The 24,274-nt window shown below is 36.9% G+C and overlaps 1 protein-coding gene across 1 annotated transcript in view; it reads left to right on the plus strand.

The window, feature by feature from the left end:
• The first annotated feature begins 16,240 nt into the window (after window positions 1-16,240).
• Window positions 16,241-24,274, plus strand: part of MROH9 (maestro heat like repeat family member 9) — a 128,210-nt gene continuing 120,176 nt past the window's right edge. The window contains exons 1-2 of the mRNA XM_045392756.2: window positions 16,241-16,265; window positions 22,556-22,689. Coding sequence (XP_045248691.1) covers window positions 16,241-16,265; window positions 22,556-22,689 — 159 coding nt within the window. The remainder of the gene's footprint in view (window positions 16,266-22,555; window positions 22,690-24,274) is intronic.

Genomic DNA, 24,274 nt, shown 5'->3' on the forward strand with positions numbered 1-24,274 from the left:
TGGAACAGGACAAAAGCTTTCCTACTTAATAATGTTTAAAAATACAGGGAGAAATAAAAGTAAAAATCACTTGTGATTATATCCTGTGAGTAATGCTTGTACAAAGCGATGGCTACAATAACCACCTCTCAGGCCTTTCGTGAAGTTATTAAAAAAAAAAAAAGAAGAATGAAAGAAAGCCGTAGAGAACAGGGCATAGAGTAGCACAAAACAAATTTAGTGTCTTTCTCTTGATTCATCTGATTCACTGAAAAAATATTTATTAACTTCACACTATTTGCTAGCTATGGTTTATACAAGACATACAATGGGAAAAATCATAGGAAATAGTACAAATGGATATTTTAAAATCATATCTCATGAGATATGAAAATCCTAATTATTTGGTTCACTACCACCCGAGGGCAACTGCTGAAATTTTAGACACAATTCCAAGGAGAGATGCTAGAAAACTTAAGGCTTGGAATTTCAACTCCATTTTACTGACAGAGGCATCACTATAACATGCCTCTTGAGTTTTGTGAACTCATTTAGTTATTTTTCTGTTGAAAGCTGATTCCAACCTAAATGAGTCCACACACTACACAGATATGATACAGAGGATCTGAGACCTTCTCCTGAGGGTACTGGGCTGGAAAGAGGCCACTTTCCATTGCGTCATGTAAGTGTGCAAATTTCAGTTTCCTCTATTAACACCTTGAATTCCCCCACTTGTAATTTCTAGTATGATGCCTGCAAGTTTTATCTTGAGTGACACCTAGTGGTTTCATGTTGTAATGAGAACACGGAGGAGACTTGGAAGCTCTGGCTAGCAGGCCAGAGGGGCGAGGTTTAAGCTTCTTTTGCGTCTTTACCCTGGTCAAATAGTCATGTGAGAAAAATGATTTAGAGATCACGGCAATTCAGACTGTCCCACTTCCTACTTGTAAAACGGAATTTATATTTGTGCTCGCACTTCATTGCTGGAATGTTAAAAATCTCTGGAAGAGAGGTGCTATGTTCTTTCAAGTGGGCATGACTATAAAGCAGTTTCTTTCCTTTCTTTGGAAACTGTGGAGGTGTTACAAACGAACAGTGAAGGGGAAAGAAGAGAAACAATGTCCAAAGTTCTCATTCTCTGGCCAGAGCAGAGAAAACCATGGAGATTTTTAGATAGTAAGAAGCCAATGATTCATACTTTTTTCTGTCTGTTTTGAACTTGTGCTTATTTAAAAGCAAAATGAAAACCAGAATTTGACATTCCAGATTTGAAACCCATTTCAAAATCATTATATAACAGACTTGATTGTGGTTCAGCAGTTATTTATCTTACTCTTGTCTTTTGTTTTCTCTCCACCCTCAGATTATAAAATATTGAATAGAGTCAAAGGAATTCCCAGAGAACAGACGGAACTAATTCATTATGACTTTCTTCTTAAATTTTATATTCATAAAAGCACAGAAAATAATATAGCAAACTTTCATGTGCCCAGATTTTCTTTAATAGAAAAAGAAAATATTATGGAAAATGTTGATCCAATTTTTTTTTCATTCTAGTTTTATTCACCATCACTATGATGCATTTATCCTCCTATCCAATTGTTTTACAAAATTTACTTCATATCAAAAATACTGTTTTGCACCCAATAAAAATACAATTCAGTATGTTATTATATAACTGTCACACCATACATATCATTCTGCAATTTTTTCATAATTTTTTTACAGCTATCCATGTTTAGATATACAATGTTAGTCCATTATTTTAATTGCTATATCCATTGTATGAAGAGATCACAATTTGTTTAATGTTAGAATTTTTTTTTTCAATTTTTTTTCTATCAAAACAAAGCAGTGAAAGTATTTTTAGAATGGTGGGATAAGGAATTCTGCTGTACAGAAAGCATGGCTGCAGAGGCCTCAGGAAACTTTCATTCATGGCAGAAGGGGAAGCAGGCACATCTTACATAGCTGGAGGAGGAAGAAGAGAGAGAAAAGAGATAGAAGGGGAAGGTGCTACTCACTTTCAAACAACCAGATCTCATGGGAACTCACTCACTATCATGAGAGCAGCAAGGGGGGAAACCCACGCCAGTGACCCAATCGCCTCCCACCACACCCCTCCTCCAACACTGGGAATTACAACTTGTCATGAGATTTGGGTGGGAACACAAATCCAAACCATATCATTCTGCCCTTGGCCCCTCCCCAATCTCATGTCCTTCTCATACTGCAAAATACAATCATCTCTTCTCAACAGTTCTCCAAAGTCTTAACTCGTTTCAACATTAACTCAAAAGTCCAAAGTCTCATCTGAGACAAGTCTAGTGCCTTCTGTCTATGAGCCTGAAAAATCAAAAACAGTTAGTAAGTTAGTAACTTCCAAGTTACAAAAACAGTAAGTTAGTAACTTCCAAGATACAATGGTAGTACAGGCATTAGCTAAATATTCCCTTTCCAAAAGGGAGAGATCGGACAACACAAAGGGGCTACAGGTGCCATGCAAGTCTGAAACCCAGCAGGGCAGTCTTTAAATCTTAAAGCTCCAAAATAATCTCCTTTGACTCCATGTCTCAAATCCAGAAAACAATGACACAAGGGGTGGGCTCCCAAGGCCTTGGACAGCTTTGCCCCTGTGGTTCTGCAGGGTATTGCCCTCGTGGCTGCTTTCCCAAGTTTGTATTGAGTGCCTGCAGCCTTTCCAGGTGCACAGTACAAGCTGTTGGCAGATCTACCATTCTGGAATCTGGAGGACAGTGGCCCTCTTCTCACAGCTCCACTAGGCAGTGCCCCAGTGAGGACTCTATGTGAAGGTTCCAACCCCACATTTTCTCTCTACCCTGCTCTAGTAGAGGTTCTCCATGAGAGCTGTGCTGCCACAGGAGACTGCCGAACATCCAGGCATTTCCATATATTATCTGAAATCTAGGCATTGGCTCCCAAGCCTTAACCCTTGTCCCCTGCGACCCTGCAGGCTTAACACCATGTGGAAGCCAGCAAGGCTTATGGCTTGCATATTTTGAAGCAGTGGCCTGAGATGTACCTGGGGCTCTTTTAGCCACAGTGGTAGCTGTAACAGCTGGGACAGAAAAAACAGTGTCTCAAGGTTGCTCAGGGCAGTGGGGCCCTAAACCTGGCCCTCAAAACCATTCTTCTTTCCTAGGACTCTAGGTCTGTAATGGGAGGGACTGCCCTGAAGATCTCTGAAATGCCTTCAAGACATTTCCCCCATTGTCTTGGCTATTAACATTTGGTTCCTCTTTACTTATGTAAATTTCTTCAGTTGGCTTGAATTCCTCCCCAGAAGATTGGTTTTTCTTTTGTACCACATGGTCAGGCTGCAAATTTTCCCAACGTTTATGCTCTGCTTCTCTTTTTAAGTTCTAGTTTCAGACCATCTCTTTGCTTAGGCATATGGGTATATACTGTTAGAAGCAGCCAGGTTACATCTTAAATGTTTTGCTGCTTAGAAATTTCTTGCACCAAATTCCCTAAATCATCACTCTCAAATTCAATCCCAATAAGGTCCTCATGTCCACCTGAGACCTCCTCAGCCTGGCCATCTCTGTCCCACTGTCAGCATTTCGGTCAAAATCATTCAAGTCTCTAGGATGTTCCAAACTTTCTCTCATCTTCCTGTTTTTTTCTGAGCCAACAAGACTGTTCCAACCTCTGCTCCTTACCCAGCTCCAAAGCTGCTTCCACATTTTCAGGCATCTTTATAACAATGCACTGGAACAGGAATTAAAAGAAATTAAAAATGTGTAAGCAAAAACTCAGTTGTATGTAAGAAAACCCAATTCCCCCTGAAGAAGAGAAAGAGCTGAGGTCCTTTAAAATTAACTGCCTGCTTTTCTGCAGCTAGTGAGTCTTATCTCTCCCATTCCCAGGCATTGTGAAGACCCTATTTCTCTAGCTGTGCGGCTCCATGGTCACTAAACAGATAATCTCAAGTTATAAAACATGTTGTTCCTTGAAAAGTAAGAAATAACGTAACACATGTCTTAATTGAATAACTGTCTTTGTTTCTCACTTCTGTAATATGCTTCCCCTGTTCATATCTCCCCCCGCCCCACAAAATACTTAAAAGGTAACCGGACTGTTTGTTGAGGGCTCAGTCCGTTGGATGTTAGTCCGACTGGGACGGTGCACCTAAATAATTAAATAATTCCTCCTCAACCCCTCCGTCTCTCTGATTCCTTAATTATCCCGCTGCAGCACCACTCCTAGGTATTAATTTTCTGTAGTAGTCTGTTCTCACACTGCTTTAAAGAAATATCTGAGACTGGGTAATTTATAAATAAGGTTTAACTGGCTCACTGTTCCACAGGTTCTACAGAAAGTATGGCTGGGGAGGCCTCAGGAAACTTTCAATCATGGCTGAAGGGGAAGCAGGCACATCTTACATGGCCAAAGCAGGAGGAAGAGAGAGAAGAGGGAGGCCCAGAAGGAAGTCAGATGACAATAAAGAACCATAAAAATAAATTACTGGGCCGGGCCCAGTGGCTCACGCCTGTAATCCCAACACTTTGGGAGGCTAAGGCAGGTAGATCATGAGGTCAGGAGATCGAGAACATCCTGGCTAGCACTGTGAAACCCCGTCACTATGATAAGACAAAAAAATTAGCTGGGTGTGGTGGCACGCGCCTGTACTCCCAGCTACTCAGGAGGCTGAGGCAGGAGAATGGTGTGAACCTGGGAGGTGGAGCTTGCAGTAAGCCAAGATTGAGCCACTGCACTCCAGCCTAGGCAACATAGCCAGACTCCATCTCAAAAAAGAAAAAAAAAGTGTATTACCAACTGAGAATTCTATACTTGGCCAAACTATGCTTCAGAAAAAAAAAAAAGAAAGAAAAAATTAAGTATTCACAAATAAAGTAAGATTGTTTTTCTATCTGATCTGCCCTATGAGAAATACTGAAGATATTGTCTCACGCTGAAATAAAAGAATACTAGATAGTAACTCAAGTCTACACAGAGAGCACACTCATAAACTACAGAGGTAGTTTAAAAGTATTTGGTTTTGTTCTCCTATTATGTTTAAAAGAAAACAGCATAAAGCAATAATTATAAAACTGGGTTGGTGGGATTATAATATTTAAATATATGTATGTATAACATGTATATGTGTGTGTGTGTGTATGTGTGTGTATATATATATATATATAGTGTGCATCACAATAATAGCAGAAAGGATGAAGGAGGAAACCAGGTATACTGGAGCAAAACCTTTGTATGTTATTGAAACTAAATTAGTATTGATTCAAACTACATTGTTTTAGACTAATGTTGTAATTGTAAGCCCAGAACAAACAAAGTTTGACAACTCACACTTCCTGATTTCAAAACTTACTATGAAGACACAGTAATCAAGACAGTGTGCTACCGGTATAGGAAAAACATATAGATCAATGGGATAAAATTGAGTTCAGAAATAAACCATTTTAGTCAATTCATTTTTTACAAAGATGTGAAGACAATTAATCAGGAAAAGAATCAACTTTTTAACAAATTGTACTGAGACAACTGAATATCCAGATGCAAAAAATAAAATTAGACCCCTACCTCACACTATATACTAAAACTAATTCAAAATGAACCAAGTACCTAAATGTAAGGCATAAAACTATAAAACTCTTAGAAAAGTTCTAAATCTAATCTCTGTGAAGTTGGGCCAGGGAATGCAGGCAATGTTCTTTTTTTTTTTTTTTTTAGTTATGATATCAAAAACACAGGCAACAAAAGAAAAAGAATGGCAAATTAAATTTCACTTAAATTTAAAACTTTTGTGCTTCAAGAGACACTGTCAAGAAAATGTAAAGGCAGCCCATAGAAAAGGTAGAAATATCTGCAAATTATGTATCTGATAAGAGACTAGCATCTAGAATATATAAAATATCACAACTCAATAAAAACCAAACAACCTAATCAGAAAAAGTCATACATTGTATAAATCTATTTACATAAAATGTCCAAAAGACAGAAAGAAGACTAGTGGTTGCCAGGTACTTGGGGGAGAGGGAGGGAGAATATCTGCTAACAGGTACAGGGTTTCTTTGGAGGTTGTTCTAAATGAAAATGTTCTAAAATTAGATAGTAATGATGGTTGTATACCTCTGTAAAAATATTTAAAATGATTGAATTATATACTTTAAGATGATAAATTTTATGGTATGTGAATTATATCTTAATAAATCTATTATAAAAAGTGCTACAATAAACATCCTTCCCCATGTCTCTCAGAGCATCAATTGTATACATATTTATACACTCTATGGACCAACAGCTGGAAATTCTGGGTTGTAGATTTTCGGTTTTGCTAGAACTTGACAAACTTCTCTACAAACTAGTTATATCTATTTATAATCCCACCAGTCATGTGAGAAAGTTCAAGTTTCTTTTATCTTTGCCAATATTTGAAATTATCATTTTTTATTATTTTTACTTGTATTTTAGTATTTTTTAACTTATTAGCTGAGAAATAATATTTCAGTGGTTTGTTTTTTCATAACTTCAAGTGAGATTACAAATCTTTTAAAATGTTTATTGGCCATTCAGTTTTCCTTTTCTGTGAATTTTCTATTCTTATCCTTTGCCCAGCTTCTACTGGACTGTTGGTCTGCAGAACTACCTTTCAGTGCTGGTAACATAGAAACCAGAAGCTTCCCCACCCCTCAATAATGACAGGTGAGTATTCGTAGCCACTTGGGCATGCCAGTACATTCTACCACATTCATTCCAGAATGGAATCTTTGAAATATATGGTTGCCATGACAAGTGTCAACATTTCAAAGAATTTGCTTGCTTGGTAACTATCTAGGTATTTTATCTTTGGCTAAGAGGTAATATACTAGAGTTTCTCTTCACTACTTTGTCTCATCAGTGATTACAGAGAAGTTACAAATATGTAAGTGAATTCCTATTAATATTTCAGTCAGTCAAAAGCTTATCTTTTTTTCTAATCCTGACTATTTTTCTTAATTTTTGTTCTCTTAAGAGAAAGAATTATTAATACATTAGAAAATTACATTACTGACTGGGTATGGTGGCTCACGCCAGTAATCCCGGCACTTTGGAAAGGCCGAGGCAGGTGGATCATGAGGTCAGGAGATCGAGATCATCCTGGGCAACTTGGTGAAACCTTGTCTCTACTAAAAATACAAAAATTAGCCGGGTGTGGTGGCGGGTGCCTGTAATCCCAGCTACTCAGGAGGCTGAGGCAGGAGAAACACTTGAATCCAGGAGGTGGAGGTTGCAAAAAAAAAAAAGAAAGAAAGAAAATTATATTACTAAGAGCCCTCATCCAGAAATCTTACCAAATTTGCCAATTGGAAGAATTCATCTTTATTAATTAATCTCCTAAATTCATGCCTTATTAGTAAGGGTTCTCTTATTAGTAAGGATAAGAGAAAACACAACTATATGGATAAATATATTTATTATAAGGTATTGGTTTACACAATAATAGAAGCTAGGAAGTCCTAGATTCTGCTTTCTGCAAGACAGAGACCGAGGAGATCCAGTGGTGCAGTTTGAAGGCCTGAGAGCAAGAGAATTGATGATAAAAAGTCCAGCCTGGTTCTGAGGATTCAGAACCAGAGCACTGAGGGCAGCAGATTTGTGTCCCAACTCAAGTAGTCAGGCAAAGAGAAAACTAAGCATTCTTCTGCCTTCTTGTTTTATTCCAGCCCTCAAAGGATTGGAAGATATTGACCCACATTAGGGAGTGTCATTTCCTATACTCAGAACACTAATTTAAATGCTAATCTCTTTTGGAAATACCCTCACAGACATACCCCAAAATAATGTTTACCAGATATCTGGGCAACCTATGGCTCACTCAGTTTGACACATAATATTAACTAACTATAATGAGTTCCCACACTGAAAATTTGGAACCCATATACATATCCTTAAGCCATATTTAATCTCCAAATAAAGTCAATAACAAGCTCATAATTCCATTTAACATGTTGAAATGTAGCACGATTGATAAGGAATCAGAGAGACTGATGGGGTTGAGGAGGATATTTATTATTTAGGTGCACCGGCCCAGTCGGATTAACATCCAAAGGACTGAACCCTGAGCAAAGATTTAAGTTACCTTTTAAGCATTCCGTGGGGCAGGGGGAGATCTGTGCAGGGGGAAGCATATTAGAGAAGCGAGAAACAAAGACAGTTATTCAATTAATTGAGACATGCATCACATCATTTCTTACTTTTCTAGGAAAAAACATGTTTTATGACTTGAGTTTATCTGTCTAGTGACCTTGCACCTGCACAGCTAGAGAAACAGGGTCTTCACAATGCCTGGGAAAGGAGACGAGATAAATCTCACTAGCCACAGAAAAACAGGCAGTTAATTTTGAAGGGCTTCAGCTCTTTCTCTTTCTCAGGGAGAATTGGGTTTTCTTACATACAACTGAGTTTCTGCTTACACATTCTTTAATTTCTTTCAATTCCTGTTCCAACATATGTCCTGCATACAAATGAAAATGCACTAAACCCTCCTCAGAGGAGGAGATAAAGTCCTTCAGTGACGTTTACTCTCTTCCTTGATGTCCTGTAACTTAAATAATATGATGTAACATTAACAATATTAAATACTAGAATATGAAGTCATTACATTTTATATTATGTGATAAGAGAATAAGAAAAGAAAAAATATTTGCTGATATATACACACAGATATGTATTCAGAACAAAATTAAGAGGCAATACTAAGAGACACACTAAGAGATCTTTTGTATTGCAGATATACTCTTCCTTCCCTCCATGATGGAATAGTAGTCCAATTTCTCTTTGGTAGTGTGGATCAGTCAGTCCAAGCAGCACCATAACTCCCTTCTTAGCCTGTTGACTCAGAAGCACAAGGAGACCAAGGTGGCCAGGTGGCAGTCTTAACTTCCAGTTCAATGGAATTCTTGTTGTGTCCCCTGATGGAATAATTCTTCCCTCCAGAACTGAGATCTCTAAGACAGCAGAGCATAATGTCACAAGAACAGGAAGCTAGTGGGTCACTAAGGATAATAGTGAGTGGTGCAACTCCTATTTTCACCCCTTGATCCATAGACCCAGGAATCCTGGTTATAGGAGAAATAGCACTATAAATTGAACACATTCAGAGCATATTCAGTTTTCCGGATAATCTTGCCCCAGCCCTTCTAGGTATTGATATCTAGCTGGTGATGTAACTGAGTCTTCAAAAGGTCATTCCACCATTCTATCAAACAAGTAGCTTAGGATGGTGGGGAACATGATAAGACTAGTGAATTCCATGAGCATAAGCCGATTGCCCCACTTCTTTTGCTGTGAAGTGAGTTCCTTGATCGGAAGCAATGCTGTGTGGAATAACATGATGGTGGATAAGACATTCTATAAGTCCACAAATGGTAGTTTTGGCAGAAGCATTGCATACCTGGAAGGCAAATCCGTATCCAGAGTGTCTATTTCAGTAAGAACAAAATGCTTCCTCTTCTATGATGGAAGCAGTCCAATGTAATCAACCTGGCACCAGGTAGCTGGCTGATCATTCTGGGCCATATCAAGGACTCAGTGTTTTTCTCTGCTACTGGCATATTGGCCACTCAGTAGTGGCTATAGTTAGGTTATCCTTGACAAATGAAAGTCCTTGTTGCTGGACCCATACATAACTTACATCCCTGACACTATGGCTACTTTGATCATGAGATTATTGGGTAATGACAATAGTAGCTGAAGAAATAGCCCAATTGGTATCTACAGAATGTGTCATCCTATCTACTTGATTATTAAATAATCCTCAGCTGAGATCGCCCTTTGGTGACTATTTACAGAAAACACAAATATCTTTAAACTTTTTGCTAATTCAGAGATGTCTATCCACATATCTCTCCCTCAAATTTCTTCATCAATTTTCCAATCATGTTCCTTCCAAGTTTCTGACCATCTAGAAATATCATTGGCCACAGTGGATGAATCAGTGTATAATCACACATCTGGCTATTTCTCCTTCCAATCAAAGTAAAAAAACAGATTCAGGGCTCGAAGTTCTGCCTACAGGGAGGATTGCACTGCTTGGAGTTTTGCCCACTGGGAATATTTCTCTTGATCATTGTCCTTCAGAGATGTCCCAAAAGGGGGCTATCGGGATACAGTCATCCACTTTCAAGTTGTATCTGTATATCATGTAGAACCATCTGTAAACCAGGCTGTTTTCTTCCTCTGTCAATTGATCATAGGGAGCTCCCCATGAGGCCATAGTTGCAGGCAAATAAAGAGAAGGCAGGGTAGCAGGAGGAAGGATCATGGGCTTTTGACCACTTCTTTATGTAATTTACTTGTGCCTTCAAGACCTGCTCATGCCTGATCACATGTATATCACTTCCATTTGATGATGGAATACTTCTGTGCACACCCAACTTTATGGCTTGGTGGGTTGGATAACACCAAGTTCATGATAAGCAGCTCAGGTCACATGGTAACTTGGTGCCACATGGTCAAGCATTCAGTCTCTACTAAGGCCTAGTAGCATGTCAAAGGCTGTCTCTTAAAAGATGACTAATTATCTGCAGAGGAGAGTAAGGCTTTGCTCCAAAATCCTGGGGGCTTGCACTTCAATTCACTGCCAAAGGCTCTAAAAAGCATCATTATCTGCCACTGATACATCAAGCACCATTGGATCTGCTGGATCCTATTGTCCAAGTACCAGAGCAGATTGTACAGCAGCCTGGACCTGTTTCAGAGTCTTCTTTTATTATGGGTTCCATTTAAATTAGCAGCTTTTTAGAACACTTGGTGAATGTGCTGGAGTAACACACCCAGATGAGAAATATGTTGCCCAAAATCTGTAGAGGTCCATTGGGCATTCTGCTTCTTTTTTGGTTTTAGGAGGTGCCAGATACAACAAGTTACCTTTAACCTTAGAAGGGATTTCTCAACATGCTCCACACTACTGGACTCCAAGAAATTTCACTGAGATAGAAGGCCCCTGAATTTTTGTCAGATTTATTTCCCACCCTCTGGCACACAGGGGTCCTGCCATAAGTTTAGAGTATTGCTACTTCTTGTTCAGAAAGTCCAGTAAGCACAATATCATCAATATAATGAACCAGTGTGATGTTTGTGGATGGGCAAGTGATCAAGACTCCTGAAAACTAAATTATAACATAGAGCTGGAGAGTTGACATGCCCCTGTGGTAGAACAGTGAAGGAGTATTGCTGGTCTTGCCAGCTGAAGACAAACTACTTCATGTGCACCTTACTGAAAGGGATGGAGAAAAAAAGCATTTGCCAGATTGATAGCTGCATACCAGGTACCAGGGAATATGTCAATTTGCTCAAGCAATAAAATCACACCTGGGACAGAAACTGTATTTGGAGTTACCACCTGGTTAAGTTTACAGTAATCCACTGTCAGTCTCTAAGATCTATCTTCTTCACAGTCCAAATAGATAATTTAAATAGGGATGTGGTGGGAATGACCACCTCTGAATCATTCAAGTCCTTGATGATGGCACTAATCTCCGCAATCCCTCCGGGAATGCAGTATAGATTCCAGCTTACTATGTTCCTAGGTAGAGGCAGTTCTTGTGGCTTCCATGTGGCTTTTCTCACCATAATATCCCTCACTTTACAGCTCCAGCAAGCAGCATGGGGATTCCACTAGCTACTCAGCATGTCTATTCCAATTATGCATTCCAGAACTGAGGAAATAACCTCAGTTATAACAAATAACTCTGTACTAACCGAGGATGGATTTGGGGACACACTGGACCCACTATTAGAAGGACCTGAGCTACACTCCATTGAACTGCTGACCTCCCTAATTCCCTATTCTGACTGGACGGCCAGAATGACATTTTGGGTTTCCTGGAATTATTGTCAGTTCAGAACCATTGTCTAGTACTTCCCAAAAGTTCTGATTATCTCCTTTCCCCAAGGCACACTTATCCTGGAAAAGGCCATAGGTCCCTTTGTGGCAGTCCAGGAGAAAGATTCACAGTATAAATTTTGGTAGTATACTAAGGTCCTTCTTCAAAGGGACCCTGCCTCCCCTTCACTCAAGGAATTCTGGGCTTTATAAGCCAGCTTAAGTCTGGGAAATGATTGAGGAATCATGACTTAATTTTTTATTTAGGTTAGATTTTTGTTTACTTGACCTAGAACTTTTATGCTTACACAAATCAAATAAGAATTTAATAGGCCTCCTATCTGTTTAACTTCTAGGAACACCATGATCAACTAGCCAATACCATAGGTTCACAAGAGGCAGACTATTTTGACTGCTGCTTTGAGTTTTTGTTATTCATTAAGTCAACCACACTCATCTTTCCATTGGCTGTTGAGCTTGCCCTTTTGCCCCTGCCACTCTGAAATCCAATTATCCTCATCACATTTATATTTCTCCATTCAATGGCTGCAGTTTCCACCATAGTAGGGTCTGATCTACAGAAAAGAGCAAACACAGAGCTCCTCAAGGATGCTGGGACTTCCCTCACAAATTGCTTGCTGTAGTGGTGAAAGATGTGCCTTCTGGACACTCCCAGCATGAGGGACTAGGTTGTAAATGACAAATTCACTCTAACATTCCAATCTCCCTAAGCCTTTGAATCCCTTTTCTGCCTTAAGCTATACAGGTCTGGCATTTCTAACTTTCTCCTCATGGGCCACTTTTTGGTCCATGTTTTAGCCAATCAACAAAACAAGTAGTTACAGCCACTTCTAATTCCCTGAGCTGCACCATTAAATGCAGAATCTCTGCTTAGTGAGCCCATATCAATAAACATGGCCTAATTCAACTTTTTGTGTCTTCCTCCATTATCCCACAGCTTCATTATTTATTTCTACACAGGTTCCCTGGATTTCTGCTTGTAGAAAGAAGAAAACTCAGTCATTCTTTTGGAATATAGCACATTTCCTCATGGGTAACACCTTGTACCTTGACTTTAGGGACCCTCTGGAACTTGAGTCTAGTTACGGGTCTAGAAGCAAAGAAGAGTGGTGGGAGTGGGTCCCCTGAGAAGACTCAGCATTATCTTGCTTGGCAACTGCCTCAGGGGAGGCAATTACAGTTTCCTCCAGCAATGTAGAGTAGACACACACACACAAACACACACACATACACAAAGTGGGGGGGGGGGATGAATACCAATAATTTTATCAAGGGTAAAATTTTAGATCTTTCCTAAAGTTTCTTTCTGTATGTCTTTAATTCTGTGATAAATTTTAAGAAACTTTTGTTAAAGCAAAGTCTCTGATAGGGTAGAGGCCAGTAACATACATTTACTAAAATATGGGATATTCAAAAACAGCAAGGAAAGCACTCCAGTTATGGAGTAACAGCTGAATTGTATGGAAATATGACACGCCTGGAATAGGGCTTTTGTTCACATGTTTGGACCCAGAGATACCTCCCTGGATAGATGACCGATGCTTTTCCTGGGTGATAGGGATGTGAGGAAAGCAAGGTGAGTAGCTTAGACAGAGAAAGGGGAATGGAATGCATACACTAAGTAAACCTTCTTTGGTTCTGGTTTTGAACCAAGGATAAGCTGGTGAAGCTGAACTAAACAAGAAATCACACAAACAAGCTGTTGTTGCCTGCAGGTGGGCCAGGGTAAAGGAGGCCAATTCTGCAGAAGCTCTAATGCTGCCAGGGTGAAATAGTTGGGGAAAAGTAAAGCTAAAAGAGCAAATTTATACATACTATGCTGGATCAAGAGGAACACTCCTCAAGGTGAAAGTCCTGAAAATATTTGATTTGGAAGTAGCCCAATTTATTCTAATAGGCAATAATTTTAAAAGAATCAATACAAGATCTAAACAAATATTTTACAAGAAAAAAGTAGAAAAGTAAAAAAAAATCAATGACAATTAAAACTGGAAAAATATCAAATGGCAGATGAAAAACTGTTTTAATTTAATGGAGTGATTTTATCTATAAAATGTGATCTCAAAGTAGATATATAAGAATTTAGGAAAGACATAGGGAAGCTCAGGAAAAAAATGGAATGTTAAAAATACTCTGAAAAGGCCAAAAGCAATGTTGGAAACAGTGCAAAGAAAATGAATATTGGTAAAAACGTGCTAAGGAGAATTAAGGACCAGACTGAGGTAAGCTAGAAAGACTTCAGAAATGAGACAAAATATAAGCATAACTGGTATCACTAAAGAAGAGAACCAAAATAACAGAGGAGAAGGAAATATGTAAATAAAATTTAATAAAATGTTTTATGAACATATAGATTCAAAAGCAGACTATGTCCCTAGAAAAATTAAGTCAGTCAATGATGAGCTCTTTCCTTGTAAAGTTACTTAATTTCAAAAATAAACAAGGAATCCTTTGGAAATCCAGAGAGGGAGAAAAAGGTTCATTTGATCTATATAGGAGACAAAAAAAGTAGCTAACCTTAGCCTTTTCCACAACAGTGCTAGATGACAATGGAACAATGTCTGTAAAACGCTTATGAAAACATTATAGCTCAAGAATATTATATGCAGCCAAACTTTAACTCAGTGTAACAGTTTTAATGTGAAAAAAAACCAAGGAATGTGATTCTCATGAGTCTTTCTTAAATAAAGTCAAAGAAAATGAACTTTAGCTCAACAAGAAATGAATGGGGAAAGTCTGGCAGTATGCACAGAATCTGTTACATGAAGGGCTAAGACATAAAGGAAGTAGGATTATTGTTACATAACTGAATGTAAATATTATACATCTTGAAAGTATAAAAGTGATATTGCTAATAACAATTATAACAAAAATAAAAGATAAGGAGAAAGTTAATAAACACATTGATTTCATTTTTAAAACCTAGGGGTTATTAAAGTAAATAAGCAATATAAACACAAATGCATAAAAGTTTCACTAATAAAATCAACTAAAATTTTAAGAGGAGTGACAGAGAAAATAGAAATGAACCAATTTCATCTTTGCTCATAGTTGGAAATCAACAGATTCTGTCTAAAGTTTTGAGGAATAAATATAAGAAGTTATTGTAATCCTAAACATCATCACCACAGGAATATAAACCTTTCATATTAAAGAAACACACAAAAACACCACATCACACACATACAAAGTGAGGAGAAAAACATCAAATAATAAGATATTTCAAGGTAACGATAACAACAATAAAAGCACATATAAAATACAGTGACAAAATCTGTTATGGAATAAATGACAAGAGATTGAACTTACGTAGAAAGAGAAAGAAATATAGTTAAATCACTAACAGAGTCCAGCAATATGTTACATACTAGAGGCATTTATAAAACAAAGTATCTCAAAAAGGTTGCAAATAAAAAGATGGAAGAAAGGAATACCAAAAAAGTGTAAACAACCACAAAGTAGGTGTTGGGATCATAATTCAGACAAACTTGAATTTCAAGCTTTAAAATAAGCTTTAAGGCAGTAAAGGTGATTTTTTCAATGTATCACATTATGAAAAAGTTCATAATCCATTATGATGATAAAATAATTATGAAAATCTATGTAGTAAGAAGAATTTTAAGATGGCTCCCAATATTCCTGTCCCCTAGTATCCATGTCTTATATCAATCCCTCCACTTGAAGCTGAAATATTAAGGAAAGGTATGGGATGAAGCTCTGAATATGATGGGGACATCATTCTCATGATTATGTTATATAATGTGGAAGAAGGAATTGTACAGCTATAATTAAGGTTACTAATCAGTTATCTTTGAGTTAAAAGGAAGAGTATTTGAGTGGCCTGTCCTAATCACATGACCCTTTTAAGTCTGGGTCTGGAGGTTGGAGACAGAAGTTGGAGACTGGTAGCATGAGATGGCCTCTGGAACAGGTCATATGGCAAGAAACCATACACGGCTTCTAGATGCTGAGTATTGCCCTCAGCCACAGCCAACAAAGTAATAGGGTCGTTAATCTGACAGCCTCAAACAATTGAATTTTCCCAACAATCTAACTGACCTTGAAAGAGAACTCTGAGCCTCAAATGAGATAGCACTCCCAGTTGACATCTTGAGTCCATCTGTGTGAGACCCTGAGCAGACTACAGCTAAACTGAGACTGAACCTTCTGACCTAAGACACTATAATAACTAGGTATTTTTAAGCCATTAAATTTTGATAAATTGATGCATCGCTATAGAAAATTAACACAATCCATATACTATATATCATAGTACCATCTAAATTGATAGAGCAAAAAAAACTGTAGGAAAGTTTCTGGTTTATGTATTAATACATGATACTCTTTTGCAGCATTAGTAGTAGAAGACTTTAATTCACCTCTGTCAGCATGTCGGCAAAGAATCCAAAAGCAAGTAAGTCTTTAGGACATAATAGATAGAGATAGGAGGAGGCATTTTTGTGTATGTGTGTGTATGAGTGGCAGATGACAGAGAGAAAACTTTACATTATTCTGTATCCATGATAACAAAAAATGTACCTTTTTTTCCCTAATGACCATAGAACATTCACAAACGTAACCATGTATTAGGCTAGAAATTTCTGTATAAATTCCAAAAAGTAGAAATAGAAGACATATTCTCTGATTACAGTGCAAAAAATTAGAAACTAACAATGAATTTCTGAAACAAGCGAAAAACAACCTATCACTTGTCAAGTAAACTTTCTATTTTAAACAATTGTTGGGTCAAAGAGGAAATTAATAGGAAACTACAAAGTATTGATAATACTACATATCAAACTCTATAGTATACAGCCAAAGGGGTCACAGAGAAAAATTTACAGCCTTTAATACTTAGAAAAATAAACCAGAAAAAAATGAGAATAATGAAATCAAGTATTGAAAGCAAGAAGTTATACAAATAAAACAAAATAAATCTAAGGATGGCAGAAAGAAAATGACCCATATAAAGATGAAGTTGAATATTTGAATTCAGGAAGAGAAAAATAGTAGTACTAATAAATAAATTCAAATCTTGTATATTTTTTTCATGATGAGACAGGCAGGCATTCACTCTGTAATATTTTTTCCTCAAAGCTATATTCCCAGTCTAATTATGTGGGAAAAAAGTCAGATAAATACAAACAGAGGTACATTTTACAAAATACCTAACCAGTACTCTTCAAAACTGTCAAGGTCATAAACAAGGAAAGATTGCTAAACTTTTAGAGATCAGAGGAAACTGGGGAGATATGCTGACTCAATGCAGCATGGAATCCTGGACTGGATCCTATAACAAGAAAAGGATATTAGTGGAAAAATAGGTGAAATCCAAATAAAGTCTGAATTTTAGTTAATGTAATTGTAATAATGTTAATTTCTTAGTTTTGAAAAATGTGCCATGATTATGTAAGATTTTGGTTAACACTGGGGGGAACTGGTTGAAGGATACATGAGAATTTACTGTCTTTGTAACTTTCCTATAGCTCTGAAATAAAAAGTTTATTTTTAAAAAAAGAATCAAGGAAGATCTAGAAAATCTAAATATACCAATTAAAATAGAAGACATAAAATAATTATCAAAGTGCTACCTCCTCCAAGCAAGCAAAGGAAAACACAACAGGTTCTAAAAATTTCATAAGGCAATTTTATCAATCATTTCAGTAACTGATAACTCTACTTATAATTAAATTATTTTGATAACATTGAAAATTTAAAAGCCCCTCATACTTTTTCCCAAGAAGTTATAATTCAAACAAAATTATATTTTTCTTTCCAATTTTAATATATGCATTTATTTCTACTTAAAAATAATATTTGATGGTACTTCCAGAAATGGTAAATGATGGTGGTAGTAATGGTAATCTTTGTTTTATTCTTTACCTTAATAAGAATGCTCTATTTATTTTCTAATTATACCTGGTACCCTCTTTTTTATCTGTCACATTAAGACAGGAACTACATAGTCATTTTATTTAAAAATGTTATCAAGTTTATATTTAAAATCTTATAAATTTGGAACTCAAAAATTATTGTGTAGAACTTCTTCTTTAGCAATTAATGTTGAGAATTGTATTATAGATTCTCTTTTATTGAACCATCCTCTATGTAATAAATACTACTAGGGCATAGTGTTTCATTCTTTTAATGTGCTGCCATATTCTGCCTGCTAATCTTTGTGTTAAGTGTTGTCCAGTAATACTCACAGTAAATTTGTCTGTAGTTTTAGTGTGTGTGTGGATGTCCTTGTTGGGCTTTGACATTAAGGTCATAGTAGCTTCAGATTTGGAAATCAGGCTCCACTAAGATGATAAGAGGCTATGTTCATTCCTTTTTAACTAATCTCCTTCTTTCTGGCTAGTGAGTAGTCTCCAGATTCTGCAATACAGTGTGAAATGGCACCACATGGTAAGTGATATTCTATAAGGATATCAATGTAATTGAAATCTCTTGGAAAAAATAACTTTTTAACTGTTTCCATTACAAGGATGTTACAAGTAATGTTTAAAGTACATGTGTTGGGGTAGAAAGGGAAAAAAAGGCAATTTGGTTAAAAATTGTTTTTACCTGTATGTCCCTGCAGCGTCATTTCTTCTTCACTCTCTCATGCTCCTGAAAATGACCTTCAGTACTAATTTAAAAGGATGAAACTCTTTACCCATGCTACTATTTATCCCACCCATCCTCCATCAACTGACTGGTCTCTAGGATAGTCTCCTCACTCATATTTTACCTTCCATCATCACTGTGGAAACCCTTCCGGTCAAACTGAAGCCCTTTCTACCTAGTCTCTATTGAATGATATTATTTCCTTATTTGAGAGCCATTCTAGTTTGCGTCTTTCCTTTTCCATTTCTTATTGTTTTCTAGATCTTTTGCAAATTTCTTGTCTTTGATCTTTTGAGAGCAGAGATTGTGACTATTCATCTTTGTGTTCTCTGCAGTGTGTAGTATGGTATTGTCTTAGTGGATATTCACCCAGTCATTTTTCAAAATCGTCTTAAAATTCTGAACCTCTAATAGACCCTACCATCATTTTAATCCACATCCAAATTAATACAGAAGAAATAGGGGAGGGCTACCATAAGAAAATATGTAATCTTCTACCTTTAGAAAAGAAATACTTCAGTGTGGATATTAAAACTTTTATAGACTTCCTTCATAATCCATAGGTCAAAGTTGCTGATAATTAAAGCAAAACATTGATAACATTTGGTGGACAAATTGACTTTTCTAGCCAAGACATGAGGAGAGTTGTTAATAAAATCATATTCTATTACACAGGGTAATTTAATCCTTTCCCATTTGTATAGTTCATAGAGTCAGAAAGAGGCAGTTTAGAATTACACTCAATCACTCATTCATTCATTCAATAAATATTTATTGATAATCTGCTATGCATTAAATATTATGCTATCTTTTTGAGAAACAAAGTAGAATAAAACTCAAACACTAGCCCCAAATTCCTTATAGTCCAATGGGAGAGATTTACAAAAAATTCAGTAGTTAGAAACTGCTACAAGTTATGAAGAAGTTACAATATTCAGGAAATGATAGAAGTACATTTGGAGGGACATTCAAATATGACTTTGGGCCAGAGAAGATTTGAGCTGGACTTTGAAGGATGAGTAGAATGCCTAGATGAAGGTGAAGTACATTCCAAGAAGAGGAAACAGCACCTGTAAAGGCATGGAGAAAGAAAAAGCAACATACATTTGTAGAATTATAGATTTTAGCTATGGTTCCCCAGGAAGTAGACTCTAAAGTAACAGTGGATGTGCTCTTTGGATCAATACTTGGGGATTAGTAGTAGAGGCAAAGTGAAGGAAGCAGGATTAAGTACAAGGAGGTGTTGAACTGCAATGCACTTGCAAAATAGGTCTCAGGTACTTCTGCAGGGTGCTCTGTAACTGGGATGACCTTTCAAAGTTGACCCTCTTTGAGGCAAGGAGGTTTGGTCTTTTTTTCCCCATGTCAACTAGTCATTAGATGTAGGTTGCTCCCAGAGAGGGGATGTGATCTTAGGTAGGAAGGCTCTTTGGCTAAGAGAATTCTCAAGAATACTTATCTAAGAGCTCTCAGCTGCCAACACTTCCACAAGTTGTGGAAAGAGTATTTCAGTACTGAAATGGAGAGGGGTGGTCTAAACAGCACCCTGTAGCATCCATCTAAGACAAAAGGTGTATCTAGAATGAAGACTGGTCAAGAGGAAATGATAGGAGTTGTGGATAGAGGGGTAAGCACAGACTTAGTCATGAAAGTTCCTTTAAGCTTTGCTAAAAAGTTCAAAACCTTGGTGACTTATTTAATCAGGAGAGTGGTGTTGCTCTATCAAAATTATAGATGATGAAACACAAAGATACTCATTATAAGTAATAACAGACATCTGAGTTGCAGTGTATACTTGAGGGCTGATGGCTGTTGGGAACTCCTGCACCTGGGTCAAGTGGGCTGGTGCTTCAAAATTCAAAAACAAAAAACCAAAACACAGCACAGTGGGGATCTTCCAGAACATGTAGCTGGACCTTGAAAGTGACACTCCCCTAGTAGATTGAGTTCTTCATCAGCAGGGCTGTTGGGGGCACCACCTGCTATGCCAGAACGAATCACCAACGGGAAGGGGACAATAAATTATTTCATGGATGGACCAAAAAGGAAACATATTTCCCCTAATTCCTCAGCCACCCACAACTCCAGAGATACAAAGACAGGGAATATGAGAAAGGGAACAGAGTACTGAGAGGTGTGAGAGAGGGAAATCCCTTCCCCATTCCAATGATAGTAAAAATAGCTAAAACTTACATAGTACCGATAACATGTTAGGCAGACTCTAAGTGCTTTAAATGAATAACTCATTTAATCCCCACAACAGCCCTGTGGGGTAAGTACTACCTTGAAAATGGGGAAACATAGGCAGAAAGTCACTGGCTCATAGTCACATAGCTAGCAAGTGGCTGCAGAGTTGCTGGTCTAAGCACTAAGCTATACTGTGTTTACCCTAAAACCAAAATCCTTGCCTGCTCTGGGTATCAAGGAAGACGTTTGAACAAACAATAAAGTTGAAGATTTTAAATAAACAGGATTTAGTACTAACAATAATGATGAGACTGTATTAATAACCAAAACGAGATGGAGAATTAATGAAATCAGACTTAGAATAGTCCATAAGGGAGACAGCCATCTATCAGGGAAAGATAGGGCAAGGGAGTTGGCAGAGAAGAACAGAGCACAGTGGCAGCAGTTACAGGAAAACATAGAACCAATTCCTATATATATACCTTAGAGGCTAAAACTGCTCACAAAAGAGTATCATTAACATTCTTATATCTGCATATTCTATTGCTAGGAGAATGCACAGGAAAGCAGTAACAACTGTAGATTCTGGGGATGGAAATTAGAGGATGGGAGCTAGAGAAGGGGAAGACTTGAAAACATTGTTCACTGTTTACGCTTTTGTACTGTACTGCACATGCATGTGTATTACCTTTTCACATGTTCAAATAAATAAATAAATAAGGTATATTACTTTAAAAGTCCATTCAAAAACATGCTTCTATGAATAATCTAAGTTTTATTGCTGGATCAAACTATATCTATATTTTGATATAGTCTATATTTACAATCCATCTTTTGCTCTTGTAAAGGGGCTGTTTACTATGCATGTTTGTAAATGTCCCTCAGCCTTAAATCCTCCATTTTGTCTTAATTTTTATTCTTTATTTTCTTTTAGCCTTTATTTTTATATCATCAAATTGTTTTTCTTTGTCTCTAAGCCACTGAAAATTCCTCTTTTTTTTCCCTAGTGTGGGAGGGGGTCCTGATGAAAAAATGGAAAGATATCTTCCTATGTGGATTTGAAGGAATTTTAAAATAGAGATTTGCCATCAGTTAGAGATGATCACACTAAATTTTGATCTAGTTACATGTATATACTATTAGAGAAGCACAATAGTCCAAACACAATTATTGCCAATAGTGTGATAAGGAGTTTTGTTGAAAATATAAAGTGCACAGAAAATTTAGAAAGTGCAAATAGTTAATTATGGCATTCCAATTACAGAAACAAATTAATCAACTCCATCAATTTGTCTCTATTGATGAATAACAGGAGTTTAGTGAACCAACTCCTAAGCATGCATAGTAAAACTGTGGTTCTAAGAAAGCAAAAGCTGGACTACCATTCCAGGTCTTAATTTGTTTTTCAGCAACAGAATCTACATTTCTCTTAGCTGTGGAAAAGGCCAACTTCAGAAACCCAATTATATTCAAAAGAATGACACAGACTTAGGTTGGAAATAGGAGTTGCAAGAAGAGAGAAGGAGACAATCAAATGGCTTGTTGGAAAGAAAACATAAACTTGCTTGATGTAGAAACTGAGTTCTTGCTTGATGTAGAAACTGAGTTCTTGCTAGCATCGAGGCATGGGCCACTCAAGATAAGGCAGGACTAGCAGGATGGAAGAGCCTGCAGGGAAAGACACCTCCTAGCTGAAGATTATCAAAGTGTGTGAAAGTGATTCAAAGACAGTGGGCTAGTATGAGAGGTTGATGAGTGCTTCTCACTATATTAATAGCACAGTCCCAGCTGCTAAGTCCTACAAAGACAGGGCTGTTGTAAAAGAGCAATAATGACCATCTGAAAATGATGAGAGTGAATTCAGTCACCTGTGACTTTAGCTATAAAGTGAGAGCACCTTTTGTGCAGAACCTGGCTCTTTTGCTAATGGGTTACCACAGCCATGGGGCTGTAATCAAGAAGCACTAGCAACAGTATCAATGCCTTTGATAGATGGCAGAGGCAGCAGCAGCAGCAAGCAGCAGTTTTTAACTTCAGCAGAGGTAGGCAATGCCAACACATCAAATTATAGCAGTAAAGGAGGCATAAGACAAATCTTTAATTACTTCAGATAGCTCAGATGTAAAACACAAAATCTTTTGTAATCTATCCACTTATTTTTTTTTTCAAAAATGTATTAGCTACTTTTAATTATTTACACTTTCAGAGGAACTTTGATATATACTTGTCAAATTCCTTCCAGAATTTCTCTTGGCATTTTGAGTTGAAACACTGAATTTACAGATTAATTTATGAATACTTCCTTAAACTATTGTCTTATCATTAGAAACATGTTTTCTTCCTGCTTCTCTGAATATTTAGTAAAGTTTTTTCTTCATGCGGACTTCATACAATATCTTTAGAAGTATTTTATAAACAGTATTGAGTGTAAAATGTATGATTTGCAAATATATTCTCTCAGTATATGGTTTGCCTTATTTTTCTTAATGGTATCTTTTGAAGAACAAGAGGTTTTAGTTTTGATCGAGTCCAATTTATCATTTTTTTCTATTTTGTGGGCCATGGTTTTAGTGTTGCATCTAAAAAGAAAAAAAACTTTTCCTAACCAAAAATGAGTGTTTTCTTCTAAGGGTTTTATAGTTTTAGCCTTACATTTATATTTATGATCCATTTTGTGTAGGTGCAAGGTAAAGTATGAGTTCATCTAACTGTGTTAAACATCTTTTGTCCCATTCTTATGTTTGTAACATAAAGTCTTGCAGCATTGGCCCATACAGTTTCTAACTTTCAGAGCTTAAGGAGATTTTCTTCATGAAGTGAATATATGATCAATTTCAAATGCTTTTATAGTTTTACAAAAATGGTATGCTCTTATTTTTAAAAGTCATGCAATGTAGATTAGGGAAAGAAAGAAAAGAAAAGAAAGAAAAGAAAGGAGGGGGGAAGGAATAGGAAAGAAAGGAAAAAGGAAAAGAAAAAGAAAGGAAAGGAAAGGAAAGGAAAGGAAAGGAAAGGAAAGGAAAGAAAGGAAGAAGTAGGGAGGGAGGGGGGAGGGGGACAGAAGAGTGTGAGAGAGAGAGAGAGAGAGAAAGAAAGGAAAGAAAGAAAGAAACTAGCACCGTGAAAAGAGTCATCAGCAATTACTACTTCAGCCATATCTCTAGGTCACAAGTCATTTTCTCTTAAAATAAAATTGAACACATAACTTACATTGTTTTGTGGCATCCATTATGACTGATGAAAACATGATGGTGGTCTGATTCTCTAGCCTTTGTCACCTGGATTCTTTCTGTCGAAGCCTTTAAGATTTATCTTTATTTCTGGTAAACTGGAATTTTATAAAAATGTCTCTGGTATTTTTTTTTAATTCAAATATACTGGGCACTCACACGTTTCCAATCTAAAGGCTCCAGCCATTTATCTCTGAGAAATTATACTACACTATTGATTGGATAATTTTTCTCTTCATGTTTTCTCCATTCTTTATGAGACTCCTATTAGCTACATATTGAATTGTAAATTCTTAAGAAATTTGACAATTTGACAGCTTTGAATTTTGGAACTCTTCAATATCTGATATTATATTTTCTGTATCAATTCATCTATCAGAGGACACTTAGGTTGATT

The sequence above is a fragment of the Macaca fascicularis genome, chromosome 1, assembly GCF_037993035.2.
Source record: "Macaca fascicularis isolate 582-1 chromosome 1, T2T-MFA8v1.1".
NCBI classification, from domain to species: Eukaryota; Metazoa; Chordata; class Mammalia; order Primates; family Cercopithecidae; genus Macaca; species Macaca fascicularis.